Source organism: Neolamprologus multifasciatus, chromosome 1 (genome assembly GCF_963576455.1).
Source record: "Neolamprologus multifasciatus chromosome 1, fNeoMul1.2, whole genome shotgun sequence".
In the NCBI taxonomy this organism is placed as follows: Eukaryota; Metazoa; Chordata; class Actinopteri; order Cichliformes; family Cichlidae; genus Neolamprologus; species Neolamprologus multifasciatus.
This window is the reverse complement of record NC_140439.1, coordinates 24051474-24068333: the sequence shown is the minus strand read 5'-3', so window position 1 is coordinate 24068333 and position 16860 is coordinate 24051474. Positions and strand designations below refer to the sequence as shown.

At 38.3% G+C, this 16860-nt stretch overlaps 1 protein-coding gene and 1 long non-coding RNA gene across 2 annotated transcripts in view; one reads left to right on the top strand and one right to left on the bottom strand.

The window, feature by feature from the left end:
- The window catches only part of LOC146525790 (uncharacterized), a 55003-nt gene extending 38217 nt beyond the window's left edge, over nt 1–16786 (top strand). The window contains exon 3 of the long non-coding RNA XR_014875206.1: nt 9957–16786. This is a non-coding gene — a long non-coding RNA (uncharacterized LOC146525790). The remainder of the gene's footprint in view (nt 1–9956) is intronic.
- The window catches only part of myom2b (myomesin 2b), a 29837-nt gene continuing 14098 nt past the window's right edge, over nt 1122–16860 (bottom strand). Inside the window, exons 20-39 of the mRNA XM_085167376.1 lie at nt 16333–16447; nt 15876–16038; nt 15647–15753; nt 14593–14637; nt 14089–14225; nt 13550–13694; nt 12961–13023; nt 12627–12694; nt 11267–11380; nt 11057–11144; nt 9972–10010; nt 8993–9098; nt 8264–8330; nt 7753–7849; nt 6886–6922; nt 5232–5254; nt 5086–5141; nt 4921–5010; nt 2012–2137; nt 1122–1666 (exon numbers count right to left, since the gene is read on the bottom strand). Of these exons, the coding sequence (XP_085023502.1) occupies nt 1457–1666; nt 2012–2137; nt 4921–5010; nt 5086–5141; nt 5232–5254; nt 6886–6922; nt 7753–7849; nt 8264–8330; nt 8993–9098; nt 9972–10010; nt 11057–11144; nt 11267–11380; nt 12627–12694; nt 12961–13023; nt 13550–13694; nt 14089–14225; nt 14593–14637; nt 15647–15753; nt 15876–16038; nt 16333–16447 (1896 nt within the window). The 3' untranslated portion in view covers nt 1122–1456. The remainder of the gene's footprint in view (nt 1667–2011; nt 2138–4920; nt 5011–5085; nt 5142–5231; nt 5255–6885; nt 6923–7752; nt 7850–8263; nt 8331–8992; nt 9099–9971; nt 10011–11056; nt 11145–11266; nt 11381–12626; nt 12695–12960; nt 13024–13549; nt 13695–14088; nt 14226–14592; nt 14638–15646; nt 15754–15875; nt 16039–16332; nt 16448–16860) is intronic.

Below are 16860 nucleotides of genomic sequence, written 5' to 3'. Positions count from 1 at the left end.
ACATATTTGGCTGCAAGGCAGAATGCACATCTTCTGCTAACAGAGTTAATATTAGGTAAAATTTGGTAATGACGGTTTGAGAGGCAGCAGCGTTAGTATGACAGCTTCGCTTCACTGCCAGTTAATCTTCAGCGTGTTCACCATGGTGATCTTAAGGAGGATGGTGTTATACATTCGCAGTCATCAGTTGACCGTGTTGTTGAGGTGGCAGTATAATGACTACTTTGTACAGCCTGACCTATTTCTCTCTGTCCCTTTTTTCTTTGTGAAAGGTGCGTGTCTGTGTTTTTTTTTTTTCTCCCTTTAAACAACATAAAATGAACACTGATCTTGTGAGCTGTGATACTAAGCCTGTGTTGTTTTTGTGCATTTAAATATGTAAATGACTGTGAGACTGAGCCAAACCACTGATCATATTCAGAAAAATATAGACAAGAAGGGCCCACCTCTCTCCACTGGCTCATAATGAAACTTGCCTCAGCCCCATAATCAAAGGCAAATGAGAGTGGTGTGTATGTGATTATACCAAGAACATCTGGTGCTGAACATCATCAAAAATGCAGGTAATAGTCAGAAGGTTAGTGATGTGAGGGCATGTCAAAGCTAGTGGCCCTAGCAACTTTGTAACATAACACAGCATTTTTTAAAACTATGTTTAGAGTAATCCTTGATGGAGCAGACCATCTCTCTGGTTTACTTGAAATATTCAGTGACACAGATAAGAATTTAAAGAGAAAACTCTTAAATTCTACAGTGAGTTTAAGAGTTACCATGGTTTTGGTATGCTGTGGGGGTATTTTGGTGGCATGACAACAAAGATGGATGGGTCACTTGGTTACGGGGGACAAAACCCACATCCATAGGGCATGAAATTAATGTTTACTGGTCTCCTTTGGGATTTGTACTTACTAGACCTTAACCCAATTTAATACCTATGGAAAAGTTTTGACTAATGTTAAACTACCCCTAACTATGATAAATATGAAATATTGTGCCAAGGTGCATCGAAGCTTCAAGTCATTTAACTTTGGGCAATGTTCCTGTAATTTGCAAGCCATTTAATATTTGGTTATACTGCATGCGGTGTCATTTGTACACTTCAAGAATGAATTTAAAACACATTTCACTCTTTCTTCAGAAAGTTTTATTCAATTTGTAGCTTTATTCGAGTTCATTTCAATTAATTTCTAATTTCCTCATGTTTAGATAGTGCCTAGCTTTTTATTATTCTAGTATAATTTTGCTGATTTTATACAATGATTTCACATTGAAACTGTTTTTTGCTTTCCATCACAATTGCAAGATTTATTTCACATGTCAGGGTTTTCTTGATGCTCTAATTTAATGCAAAGAGTATTAGCTCCATTTCAATCCAGATAGAGAACACCAATAAAGGCTTCTCAGCTATGTGTGTTCTAATTGTGCACCAGTGATTGCGTTTCTTCTGCCTTGCTTTTCACTTCCTCCGACTTGGAGTAGGACTCTTCATCCCTCTTCCCAGTGCTGCCTTAGGAGCGGCAGGGCTAGGAGTTGAAGGGGCAGCGCTCGGAGTAGGCTGGGGCTTAGGCTGAGGGATCTCGATTGGTAATTTAGGTGGGATGATTGTTTTAGGGGTCAGAGTTGGTTTTGCCTCAGGGATTTTCTCCCCATGGCGATACACACTGACCTGGAGATAAAAATAGCGAGACAAGGACATAATGTTAATACCCATACATGCATTTACTACAGCGGTGAACACAAAAGGATTGTTTAAAGGGCTGCAGCACATTGCATCATCAATAGAAATTATTTAGGTATTTTTAATTTTAGAGAAATTTGGATTTTGTATTATTTTATATTAATTCTGTCAAAATCAGGGTGAGCAAAAGTAACAAGGTCAAATATCAGGCCCGTGTAAGGTTTTTGTGCTGCTGCGATCAAAATATATCCCCATGTTGGGCACCAATGGAAAAAAAAATATTTCTGCTCAGAGTAAATCCAGTCATTTGTGTTACACAGCGGCAACACTCACCACTATATCCACAGACTCTCCTCCATATTTATTCTGGACAATCATGGTATATCTGCCAGAATCCTCCATGGAAACGCCTTTGATCGTCAGACTGGCAAACTTGCCCTGGTCCAAGGAGACCACATACTGGGAAATGAATTCAGAGGTTAAAAAAAGTGAGAAAGCCAGTGGAGGGAGTTTAGCATGATTTATTCTTTAAAATGCCTTACTCAAAGTGGCAGCATGAGCAAAAGCTGAGCACTGGTGCATGGGCTGAATGGACAAAGGGACTAATGATGTATTCCTGTCTTATCTGTTCTGCTGCACTCAACCACGCTCAACCAAAGTATGGTGAAATTGAAAAGCAATACAAATGTGCCCCATCTATATTTTTTAGACCACCCAAAAAAAACCCTACTGTATATTGTCTCTGATTTTCTAGTCTACACAGAGTTCTTTATCCTGAATTGTACCATGTACTATGAGTGGTGCAGACAAGAGCCAAACATTTTAAATTGCCTCTTGTACCTGCCCACTCACTTGTAAGGTCTGGACATTTATACATTTTATGGAGTGGTACTTTCAGCAGGTTAATTACATTATTAAGAGAAACACTTGCCCTTTAATTACAAGAAATAAAACGGTCTATTAGATTAAAATCCTAAAAACGGTAACCATTAGCATGCTATGTGTTCTTCAAATTCAAATTCAAATTCAAATTTTTATTTGTCACACACACACAACCATACCCAGTATGACATGGGGGTGAAATGCTTGTAGCTGTACAATGCCCGACCATTAAATGACAGAAAAAAGTTTTACAGTATTTACAATTTACTACAAAATTTACAAATTAACTTAGGAATTTACAGTAAAAATAAAAATAAATAAAAATGTGCAAACAGCAGAAAGAGATTATAAAGATTATAAATTATAGGAAATTATAGGAAATGTGTGGTGGTGCGTGTGGTGATGTGATGTGTGTGAGAGTCCAGTCTTATAGTGATGTGTGTGGGAGAGTACAGTCCTACACCTGGTTCAGGGCCCGAATAGCCTGGGGGAAGAAGCTCCTCCTCATTCTCTCTGTTTTGGCCTTAAGGGAGCGGAAGCGCTTCCCAGACCTCAACAGTGAGAAGAGTCCATTGTTGGGATGGGAGAGGTCCATCATAATCTTCCTAGCTTTGGACTTGCACCGCTTGGTGTAGATGGACAGCAGGTTAAATGTATTATGTATTCTTGGTTAAATGTATTAATTTACTAGAGCAATGTAGGTTAAGCTGTGTATTATTCAGAAAAAAAAAATTCTAATTAGTCGTTTCTGTGATACAGATATTATAAAATCTGACAAAATGTCTAAAAAATAGTAACTTCTGCTTATTACACTATTTGAATTGACATGTTGTGTACTTCCGGAGTTAAACATGAGGATTAGATATAAAATTCTCTGGATCTTCTTATGTTCATGTTTGTTTTTCATTTATCTTCATGCATCCTGAGAAGCCTCTGTTGTAACTAAGTGCATAAGAGACACTCTAGAGGTTTGGAAAACTCATCAACAAGGGCCTCGCTTCTTGTTTTAGACAGATTATTAGCAGGTGAGGAAATGAATAAAGGAGAAAACTTGAACACAAATTCCTCCTGGACCGGGGTTTCTCAAACTTAAATCTTCAAAGCTGGTAGAAGCTGCAGGATTCTGATGCTGTTGAAAGAGCTTTCGTTGACTAACGACAGACTGTAGACTTACTGTACTCTGGTTGGCAAGTAGGTTAATGAGTTATGAGAGGTAGAGTTGTTCCATTACTGATCTAGGATTGTGTTGATAATACTGACTTTGGGGTCAGTATAGAAGCGTAGTGTAGTTCCCTGAATCTTGATGCTCTCAGTGGTAAATACACTCACCTGCCACTTGATTAGGTATACGTTGCTCGTTTTGGATTGGATCCTTTTGTCTTCAGCCTTAACTTTTTGTGGTGTATCTTTAGCAAGATGCTTAAAACATTCATCAGGGATTTTGTTTCATATTGTCATGATGGCATCATGCTGCTAATCTCATGCTCCACCACATCCCAACGTACTCCATTGTTGATCTTCTATTTTTGATCAGAATACTTGGTTGCACCAGAATACTTAGACTAGCTCGTCTGTCACAAATAACCCTGCTCATGTACATTCAGAGTCTCACCTTTCTTCCCCCTTTTGATTCCCCTACATGCCTAAATGTACGGCATTGCTGCCATTGGCTGATTAAATATTTACTTTAATAATTTCTTGAATCGGTGTACCTAGTAAAGTGGCTGATGAATGTATAAAAAGGGCTTTGACACAATAGGGACAACATCACATTCATGAAGTTCCTAACAAGGAACTAAAGTATATCAATGGTTTTGGGGTATTGTGCATTTTATTACTACTAATCATTTGTACTAATTTAAAAATACATGAAGCATGCTTTTTAGAAAGTACTTCATTACCACTTTCAGTATTACCAGAAATAGTTTTTTAATTACTGCTATTATTTTATATGAATACTGGTTTTAATATCATGGTAAGTATTATAGACATTGACTTTTGAACAGACATTATCTGATCAAATGAATCTGGAGACACGACATCATGAAGCATATTTTAGTAGACACATACTGAGTGTGAAATTTCCACAAGACAAGTTAATAAAAACATTATGTTGTAATTGTGTATGGTTAATGAGATAATTAATCATGAGACAGGAGGGGAGGAGTTGAGTTTCAGAAGAGGTTAAACAGAGTCAGAGAATAAGGCGGTATTTATCGGGAAGGAATCAAATAAAAGTACAAAGCCCCGTCTGAATATGAACTGGTTGTATATGTGACTTGCAAACACAATTTAATTAGCTGAAAACAAGTTGTGAAATTTATTCTGACATAACTCCAATAACACATTTACACATTTACCTGATCATCAGGCTCGACTTCCGATCCATTCTTCAGCCATGACACCTGAGGTTTGGGGTCTCCACACACTGTACATGTTAAACTCAAAGTCTACAGAAAGCATAAAAAATACCTATTAGCAAAATGAGACCGAAAGCATGCAGTTTCACACACTTACACGCCTACCTTCTTTTCCATAATGGTGACCACATCAGGCAGTCCTCCCACCACCTTACCACGGTCTAAAACAAACAGTTGTTAACATTCTAGGTTATTCCTATTGTTTATTATGTTAAGCTATTATATAAAGGAGAACAGGAGGATAAACTTACTCTTCTCAGCGTATGCCTCGGCCCTGAAAAATCAAAGCAGTTTTGTGTTATTATACAAATTCTATCACTAGCAAATCTTTATTTAGTTCAAGTTTTACTTTAGCCAAGTCATTTCTGGTTAGCTTTCATTACCTGGCTCTGACCACACATCATTTTTTCTTTGTTTTTTTCCTTTTCCCTTCGGTTAACTAACAGTGGTCAGATGGTGTGCCACAAGGTGCTTTAGATTTACAGCCAAACCTCCTTTTAATATTGTTTACTTCAGGAGTTTCATGTATATTTCCTGGGGAAAAATGATATTGTTATGTGAGGGCTGTTGGAGCAGCATGGCAGGACCAGAGGTCAGCCACAGGACCAGATGGTTGGGGAAACTCTGCTCTCCTCTTGGCAAGTTGATGCTCAATCAAAAGGGTAACAGCGTGTCACTTGTTTCAATGTGTTTGTAAAGTCTTGTGCTTAAATGTCTCTCTTTGAATGTTAATTAGAAAAGGGATTTGGATGGTTTCCACACTGCATGCAGTGTTTAGTGTTTGCAGTCTCAATCCCTTTCCTAAAAGGATTTGCAAAATGTGTGTGTGGGTGTGGGGTTTGCTTTGGCCCAATTAGCCGACAGACCCCAAAGGATCTCTGCTACCTGACTGCTTCTATTTTTAACCAAGATTTTTATCTCAAATTATAATGCGCTGGACTCTTTCCAGACAGCCAGCCTTGGAGTTTTTGAATTTGCTCAACTTAAAGATGCAGGGTAATTTTTCCTAATACTGTATTGAACATTTATGCAACTCGAGTTGCAGTGATTTAACAAGACTTTTCAAAACTGTAGCTGTAGGTGAAAAAAAAAAAACATACTTGCATGCAGAAGTTTTACACCTCTTGGAGCTCTTTAGATTCTGCTCATGCAATAGTGCCAAGGAAGCGTCTGATTCAATTTGCAGCATTCTACATTCATGCAGCAGTGATTTAAAGCATACACACCGTTTCTTCAGTCACAGAAAAAGGAGAATAAGTCATCAAATAATATAGTGACCTAATCTGAAAATCATAACTTTACTCTGGGATTAAATCCTGAGTCAGACTTCCACAGTAGACCTTTGAAAAAAGTGCACAGGTCCTTACAAGGCAAAGCACAGGCAAATTAAACAACTAAAATATTCAAAACAAGCAGTTAGTTTTAGTGTAGCAGTTTGGAGTTAGGAGTGCACTGATATTTTAAAGTGACAAGTCTAATCATTGCATGGATCTACACTGATTAACACTGAGCATATAGTGGTTACAAAGGCTCATACAATCCTTCTGCAGTGTCTCAAATGATCTGAAGGCTTTGCACTGTTTGAAATGTGGAGAAACAAATGTTAATGAAATTTCCAATAGATGTTTTACTATTCAAATACAATCAGAACGAGAGAGTCGAATATACGTGTATTTATAGAAAACCTCATTCTTTACATTATTTGAAGCAGGAAAACAAGACTATTGTTTTCTGTATATGAACACAGTGTAGCCTGGGAAATCATTACTTTGAACTATTAGATGTCAAACTCACAGTTATGAAGCAAATGTGAAGGAAGCAGTGATTCATCATTAGGCGAGCCAGTCTGACACATAAAGGCACAAGATTAAAAAAAAGAAAACAGCTTTGAGAATATAGTCTTACTTTAGTTTCTGGAACTCTGCAAAGGCTTTCTCATATACTGTTAAACACAAAAACAGAAAACAGTCACTGTCACAGCACATGCCAGTTTACTTTCCTTTAAATTTAGACACACCTAGAACAAAAATAGTCTTTATAATATCAAAACAGAATCTTTCCCTTTTCCTGCTAATCAACATGGTAACATTTTTTTTTTAAAGAAAATAATAGTTTTAAAATGATGGTAATACAGTAAACACAGGAGGAATGCACCTTTCAGTTATAACACTCAGTTAATTTGAGAAGTTTTAATGGAGATTTTTTCCATACAGTGCTGTGCAAAAGTTTTGAGCTGCAGTAATTATTAAAGGTACAATTTAAAAATGATTCTTTGCTAATTTTTCTGTTATGTGTAGACACAACACTGCTCCAACCGTTGAGTTGGGGGCCATTTTTATGCTTGAATGATACATAGGTCAGTGTTGGGTGGTTTAAACCAAAAAAAACATTCCTCTATAATTAGCCAGAAAATGAGTGAAAAGCAGCTGATGTCGAAAGAAAAACTTTTCAAGGCTTTCTGTCTTTCAAACGATTAGGGAAATAAAGAGTAGCTCAAGACTTTTGCATTGTTGTGTATGTAGTCCGATCCACACTAAAATGTATGTAACTCACAAGCAGCCAAGCTGTCCAAACATTGAATTCTTTTTAAAAGTGAAAACTGGAGACTTTCATACTCAAAGACTAGCTGAAGTATAACCAGAGAGACTACACGCTGAAAGACAGCCATACAAAATAGTGACTGTGTTATTTTCTACCCTCTTTTTACAGCGTTATCGATAAAAACGGGAATTGACTCTGGAGGGAAGGAAATAAGAGAGGAAAAGTACTGACCATCACCGCTGAGGTCCAGTGTGCGTTTATGTGAGTTTTCAGGGTCAGTGATCACGATGGAGTACTTGCCCTTGTCCTTCTCCACTGGTTCAACTACCTGTGAATCAATCAGCGAAAAAATGATCAGCCACATGACGGCAGAGGCATCAACTCAGTGTCTTGGTATTTATTTCTGCTTTGCGTGTTTTGAGCTATGATTTAAATGAGATTAATTTAACAGGTAGGCTAATTACAATTATAAAGCTTTCTGACAAAACAATCGGAAGACACACTACTTAATCAACTTTAATGAATTTTAAACCATTTTTATTCATTAGCTTTCCCTTGTGATTATCCCTTTAATTTATCTCAAAGTTTCCTCGTCTCTGCAAAGACACTTTGAGGACTTTTACAAGCAACACAGACGAGCAGCAGCACCAATGTCTGAGGTGCTTTACTGTCATAAAGTTACTGATGTGTGAGATTCCTCCGAAGCATATACTGTTCAGCTTTGTATAAAAGATGATAATACCTCCATTGTTGCCATAGTCGGGGTTCCACCAATCACAATCTTGTCAGTGTGGGAGAGTTTAGTCTCACTGAGGAGAAGAAAAGAGAGGTTAGTGTGTGTGTTTGTGTGGTGGGGGTTTCTTTTTGAGCGAGTGAGGTAAATGAAAATCATATTTACATGCCTCGCTAATGTCATGCCGAACTCTTGCTCTTACACAAACTCACAGAAAAGACAGTGAGATGTTTTAAAATAAAAGCTTCATAATTTTTATTCAGTTTTACTTCATTGTTCTGTCCACTTGTTTTTCTTTCATGAACCCATTTTTTTTTTTAACATTTTATAATCTCTGGAGTGAACTGGAGTGGTTTTAAGTGCAGAAAAGCCTTCCTTCTTTATAGAAAATAATAGCTGTGTGATTTCTGTCACAAAACGGGGCAATTTTACTGCAATAACAGGGATAATGAAACCACTTGCCAATAGCCCATCAGAAGTTTTATTATGCGGCTTATTGTTTTTCCCACTCGTGGCAGTTTAACTTGAGGGAAAACCAGAATAATGCGTTTGCGGTCAGCATGTTTATAGGTGGACTTAAAAGAATACTCTAGTAAAACAACTACCAGGACTACAAATACTGGAGTTATGTGTATTTTCTTCCTCCGTTCCTTATCTTCATCTTCGTACTCCAACTATTTGGTATTATGTTTGTATTTGTGAGGCGGTGTTAATTCTGTGTTTAATCTGATTCCTTACCCGTGATACCAGGTGATGTTCATCTCAGAGGTGTAATACTTCATGTGACACTGCAGCTGAATGCCTGTTGCTGTGCAGTTTATCACAAGCTCTGCTGCACTGGCTCCTGGAGGAGGTAATGGAGGCGATGGAGGTTGTGAGGACCACGTTTGAAATCAAAGTAAAATACATGTTTTCCTCCAGCTGCTGGACTCTGTGACCTCACTATGCTGTGAAAGCTACTGCATGCAGAGATTAATTAATTGAATAAAAAACAAACTTCCATTTTCAGCCATTTGTAGGATCTATTTTGAAATTCCCTTTTGTCCAGCTTGTAGAGGAACATTCTGCTAATGAAGCAAAGGGCAGATTGTTTATATCCTGGCACTCAGTAAAGCACTTCAACCATGACAGGTTTTATTAACTTTTTTTTAAGCCGTTATACCTAAAAGGGTATTTTATACTCCACAATGTCTGTGTCGGATTTTCCTCACTGCACATTACAAGTGGGCAAGTGTGTCATCCACCTGGTCACATCACCATGGTTTCCCATTATCACAGTAATGAACCCTCTTCTCCTCTGCAACCACTGCTGTAACAGTTGCTGCAGAGCTGTCAAGTGACTGTCTCTTAAAATAGGAGTAAGATGCTCCTCCACACTGTCACTGTGACAGCGCAGTGGAATTTTAAAGTGATTTCACCACATGATGGCACGATGGCCAAATGCTTCCAGCATGACAACTTCTGCCACACGCTGATAAGTGCGTGTGTGTATGTAGCAGAGGGTTTTTAAAACAAGACCCACATCCGCCTGATGATGGATCTACCAAATCTCTCATCACTGGGGTTTGATGGTGCCATGTTAAATTTAGATAATTTGAACTGGATCCCTACAGTGGGTAGAGGGTGGTGCTGGTGGTGTGTCGTACCGTTTTTAACATGGATGTCTCTTTATGAGATTATTGGTGTGTGTGTTTGTGTGCAGAATGCAGCGACTTACCAGCCAGTTGGCTGAGCTTGTTTATGGCATCGTCAAAGACTAGAAGAAAGGCAGAGGAACATGGGGTCAGAGACGGAGCCAAGAGGATGGAAAGGCATGATGCTGCTCTCTGGTGGCTGCATTCAGAGCTCAGTAAGGAAGGTTTAATGAAAACATGGGAATCTGTTACTCTATGGTTTCCCAACCCAACATAGTGAAACAGTGTAAATACCTGCATTTGTTTTGTGAAGTACACTTTCAGCAGATTGTTTCTTGGCATACTTGTTCATGTGAAGCTCAGTCTCAGTTAATTCATATATAAACATCTTCACATATTAAACTTAGGCACGTCAACATCTGTGAGAAATTTGAGAAAGTGGGGTTTTTTGGGTTTTGTGTTATTCTAGGAATTCTATTCTATTATACCTATTGAATCAGTTGTTTTACTCACAGTTGACCAAGTCTCCAGTTTTAAGTGTTCTGGGTCTGTTACCAGATAATATCAGACCAAGTGAAATGAAGAGGTTATGGGTCCCACTGGCTATGACATCAGGATGTAAAACAATATTAACGTATTGGAAATCAAGTAATCTGAGCTATTTTGGATAGCAGATCAAACTGCATGCAAAATAGTCACATTCAAACACGTAGAATAAAAAAGGGAGACGAGATATTTTTGGAGGGGAGCTGCCTTTTGGAATTGACAAAAAATGTTTCTGACTAATTTTAACAGTTTTGGCACCAATCATAATGTATGAATCATTCAAAATGTAATTTGTAGACCGAGGCTTTTTTATTTTTTCCTTTTTCTTGTGTTGTGGTTTTGTTTAGAAAAAAAATAGGAACAATCGTTTTTCAGTATGGTAATATATCTGCTTTGTATCCTGCTGCTTTTGAGGAAAAATCAATGAAAAAAATAAATAGTTTATAACATTATACATTTTTTCCCCATGTCAAGCATTTTATTTATTCTTTTTATAAGAATAATACACTGTAGGTAAACAATTATACTTGCTCAGTAAGACATCAAGCTAACTATCCAGACAGTGAACTTGTCGTTTTTATTAAGTGGTAAGATGAACTGCAAAAATAGAGAACATGTTTACCTTTTCCAGAAATGTTTATTTGGCTCATATCTTTTCCTCTGTCATCACTGATGGTGGCTTTGTAAATTCCTGCTGTCTTCAGTGAAAACTGGAGAAGAAACAGTGCAACATAGGGAATGCAGATTTGTCAATTTTGAACACACCATGAGGACAGCGTTGGAAAACACAAAACAAAAAAACATAGTCTTTAGTGCCACAGTGTGCTCTTACCTCTTTAATTGTCAGTTTACAGACTCCTGATCCCAGGTCAGGTTTTACATCTGGGATGATCTCCGTGTCTTCTCTAAACCAGTGAAACACAGATTCCTTCTTCAAGTTAGCAACCTGTTAAAATCAATTAAAATTGTGTATTATTATTTTCGAAAAACAGGAAGTGAAGTTTTGTCACACACACACTTTATATTTTATTAAATTCATCGAACAATGCAAATCCAGATGACCAGTGATGTGCTGTATATAAAGTCTTGTTTATGTGGTAGTTTAGGAAGATCAAGAGATGTCGACGAGGCTTTTGAAAGACAAAGGAAGCAAATGCCTGCAGCAAACGGATTAAAGTGAAAAACAAATCTCTTAAATGTTAATGCATTGGTGCTTTTCTGAATATAAAAATAATGCTAATTGGAGAAAATGGTAAAACACAGTTTAATGCTTGGCTGTTTAGTTAATGAACTAAATGGTAAGAGTGCATTAGCATTTGAAGAAGGGGTTATTTAAATTGCCTGTTTGCTGCCGGACAAGTACACTTATTCTTGCCTACAAAAGTCAACAAGTCAACCAGAGGTTCCCAAATGTTAGCACATAACTGTACCTCATCGACTTTTTGCAGTAATTCCCAAAAAAAACTTGAGGCTGTTTATATTTTTCTGCAACATATTATACCCTAAATGATCCCAAATTGGAAGTAGAGCATTTTTCTGAAAACTGGTTGATGTTTAAGCTTGCTCTGTTTTGATACTCAACAGTCAAATAATGAATGCATATATTTACTATATCTCTGCATAAATGGTAAATGGCCTGTATTTGTTTAGCGCTTTACTAGTCCCTAAGGATCCCAAAGTGCTTTACACATCCAGTCTTGCACCCATTCACACACTGGTGGTAGCAAGCTACATTGCAGCCACAGCCACCCTGGGGCTCACTGACAGAGGCAAGGCTGCCGAACACTGGCACCACCGGGCCCTCTGACCACCACCAGTAGGCAACGGGTGAAGTGTCTTGCCCAAGGACACAACGACCGAGACTGTCCGAGCCGGGGCTCGAACCGGCAACCTTCCAATTACAAGGTGAACGCCCAACTCTTGAGCCACAATCGCCATAGATATGCTGATGTCAACTTAACTGTCCCCGAGCATATAAACGGCCACTTTAATTTTAAAATGAACTTGATAATATACTTCATTCTAACAAGGGCACGAAAAACCTTATCTATTATTATCATCTGTCTGGACATTATCATTACACAGCACTGTGGCATCCACACTTAGTCTCCATAGAATATCTGCTCAGTAAGTGAGCCTCCCATTTGTCAGACTGTAAATATTCAATAAATATCGAGTACCACTGTGTTTACCTTGCAGACCAAAGTGACAGAGCAGTCATCCCCAATCTGAAGTGATAGAAACTCACTAAAGTGGGGGCCTGTAGTGAAAAGAAACATGAGAGGAAGCCTTGAAAATGGACATAAGCTTTTACAAAACACTTGAGGAACCTTGTTATAAGCTGTATTAACTGATGTGTGGTTTTAAGGTTGCAGCTCGAGAGTTTATGTAAAGATGGTCTACTTCTCTCCTGTATGCTCACTCATTAGTTATCTCCTGGGCAACATAGTGTTGTGCTGGTCTCAGGCTAAATTAAGAACAAAGCTCTTACAAGCTTAAAATTGGATGATGTTTTGTATTTCTTACCCTCTTTGACTCTGATGTACTCTCTCCTCTGGAAATCAGCCTCAGCCAGTGCTGCCTTGAAAGCTATGTGCACATACAGATACACATAAACGAAGAATAATTAAAAGATCAAAGTGTTGCTATAGATTTTCTTTTTTTTAGTGGTCCCACGTATGAGAGCAGAATCATAATTTATGAAATCAAGCATCTTTAGTTGAATCTTAGGGAGTCCTATAGACATGAAGTTCAAACCCTTCTCTACACTAACGGGCTTAATACATTTCCATAATGGGATCTCTAATGCAGCAGATGCTAAGTCTACTGTCATACAAAAAAGCCCATTCTATACACTCTCTGCTACATGTCTGTGTTTCTCCTGGCTTAGGCTTGACAGCAAACCCCCTAATTAGTACGCTGGAAAATAAGAGGTTGTGATAAGTTCTTTCTGCACACATCCACTTAATATACATTTGTGGTTTGATACAGCTGCAATCCAACCAAGAGAGAAAAAAAATTACAGTCCAGAGGGTATTGTTCTTTTTTTTTTTTGTTGAATGTAGTTGGATACTGCAGGTTTTGTGGGACAGCAGTAAACATTGGCCCCTCTTACCATTTCCAATCAGAACCAGTGAGCTCTGTGCCTTTCCTCCTCCATCTGTGATCTGGCAGGTATATGTCCCCTCACTCTCCTCAGTGAAATGATCCATGATGAACTCAATGATCCCTGTAGCGACGTCATGAGCCATCTTGTTGGGCTGCAGAAAAATAGAGTTGTAATTTCAAAAAGCCTACTTGACGACAGACTTTGTGAATATCATAACTTTTGTGTAGTTAAAAACAGCTGACTGAACTATTGTCTTGATAGAAAAGTAGGTTGTTCACCTTGAAGCTAGGATATAAATCATTCAGCTCTTCTGTTTTTATTTGCAAGGCTCACTTAAATGGTTTAGCTCATACTTTGGGACCTTTCAGTTTGAGCCTCGCAAAAATTACAGCTGAAAGAAGACTACCTGGCTATATATATCATTTTCCGGACTTCATTTTCCATTTGCATGACTTTCTACACCCATGAATTTCAAGTACTGCATAGGGAGAGTGGCATAGGTAGGAACTGACTACAATCTGCGGGTAAACTAAGATGTATCTTACATCAGCTCCAGACAGTTCCTTGTTGTTTGCGAAGAATTTGTAGGTGACATTGGAAGAAATCTCCTCAGCCTGCAGCCAGAACCTCATTCGACCTCTCTCCAGAATCTTATAAGCCAACTCAGACTTCAGCGGGATGACTAGAGGACAAGAGGGAGGAAGGGTAAGGGCTTTCAAAACATTATTGTCCTTGTTTAATGAGGAGACGAAGGAGGAGAGGACAGGAGAAGGAGAAGAGCTTAGGCAATGTGATGCAAAAGCAGGTAAGACTTTTTTTTTTTTGGATCAAATAAAAAGAGAAATCTGCCCCTAAAAAAATAAAGAAATCAGAAATCTTCAAAGGCAGAAGAAGAAAGAAAAATAAAAGCATAAAAGAGGGAGAACGAGAAATGGAGTGAGCAGGTAAGACAGATTAAGACTCAGAGGAGAACGTTTTAAAGAAGAGATTAAAAAGGACAAAGAGAGAGAAACTCAGAGAGATTGAAAGAGTCAGCCAAAGGTACCTACCTGGGTGTCTGATATCATAACTGAGCGTCAGCATCTTTGCCAACTCTATAAGGCACAGACACATTATTTTATAGACACAGACATGCAGTTATCATACATGTGACATTTTATGCATTGGTCTAATTTTACCATTAGCTTCGATGTGGTACCAGATAAGTCAGGGAGAGGAAAATCAAGAAACAAAAACATTAAAACAGAAGCTTAAAGCTGAAAGAACGACATTACATTGTGACTCATAACTGGCCCTGAATGCTTACCTTGAAACACAGACTGTTTTATGAGTTGTTGTATTATTGGAGCCTCACAAAGTACCTGTGATATAACTGAAATAAATGAAACCTTCCGTGCTAGAAGTTCAGAAATTCTTGCGAGTTACAGTGGAATAACTGCAGGCCGAATGGGAAGCAATCAGTGGAAGCCACGTATTATAGCCTCGTAGCAAACTGGTGCAATAGAAGGAAAAGCGTTGTGAAGCTTTCTGACAGAAATGCTTTTGCCACAAAGATCTGGTGGTAAAACATGTTCAGTGCCCCAAGCTTGGAGAAATAATGCGCTCTGCTGGTATCATCAGATGTGTAATGAAATTGTTTGTTGCCTACATGCCAGGCTGATTGTTTTTAAGTATGCTCTCACTGCTTTCATCTTTTATTGCATTCTACACACTGCCTTAGTTCTCCGATACAGTTTTCTTTTGATTTTGGCTCAAGTCTGCGCTTTTGATGTAGTTATTAGGGTGTTGCTCTACAGCTGTTCAAATTTTCACGATCAAGGCATGAGTGGTATTTGCATGCAATAGTTTAACAGAGGTAGGAAACGGATATGGAATGCAAACTAATGCGATGAGATGATTAAGATAATAATGGCAACATCGCAAATTACCATATGTCAACAAGGGCAAATGAGCCATGAGTATAGAATACAAATAAACATAAACATGAGAGATTTCATTAAGTCTAAGCTGCAGATTCTCTTACAGATTTTCAAATTTTGCATGACAGTTGACTGGGTGCCTAAGCATCAGAGCCATCCTTACTTAGCAATGAATAGAACCTACCTTCATTAGAGATTGTGTAGCTGGATGACACTCCCTCTGTGTTTGTGACAGAAACGGAATACGTCCCAAAGTCCTCCTTATCTGGGTTCTTGAAGATCAGCTTAGAGCTGCAGTGGCGGGCGGAAGAGAAACACAGACACACACAGTCAGAGAGATTGTTCAAGCTGAAATTGAATGCAACTGTTTGATGTCATATGCATGTTATATATGTGTGTGACTGTGGTCTTACTGGGTGCCCTCGGATTTAATCACTACCCCTTTAGAGAAATCTGTGATTTCTTTATAATCTTTCTTCCAGATGAACTTGGAGCCTTCGTTTATCTGGCAGGACTCGAATGACAGAACAATGTCACCTGACTTCTCATCCACCACACAGGACACCTCCTGGGAACCTTCAATATACAGACAAACATAGTTTTTAGACTCATTTTTGTCTCCAGTTAATGCCCAGAAAGCCTAAACAGCTATTAATGTGAGCTTTGATATTTGATGGATTGATATCACATGTGTCCACTCGCTCTTAAACTCTTGCCTTCACCACTGTCAACAATAGTGCAACACTCACTCAAAGCAAAACCATAGCACTTTGTATGCTTTACAAAGAGGAACTTGGAGACACATATTTATGAATTCTAATACCATTCTAATAGTAAGGTATTGAGTTTCTGTCTGCTGTTAAATGTTACCTGCCATGGCCTTGGCAGTCACAGGGTCAGAGGCCATTGAGGCCATACCCACTCCAGCAGCATTGACTGCACGCACTCTGAACACATAGGTTGTGCCCACCTCCAGACCTGTTACCTAGGACACAAATAGACAATCTGTTGTTGCTAGGGGGAGAGGAGGTGTGAATGTCTGTAAATGGGTGTGGTAACTTTCAACCTGTGCAAAATTGACAGGTAAATAAATTATGACATAATAACTGCATATTCTATTCTGAATCTAACAATACTATTTATTTTGTTGATCACTTGGTGCTGTGAATGAATGTAAAATAGATCCAGCAGCAGCTGGATCTATTATTATAATTCCCCTTGTTCTTTTAGGCAACTTACCCTAAATATTAATAATGCATGAGTAATCCGTATTGTTTCAAAGCATATTTTTATTAGATCACTAAATGGTCTTTATATCATTATAATTATTCTTGTCTTATTTTACTTTACTGACTTTCCATTATCACACATAAGGTGATTCACCTTTAAAAGATTTTC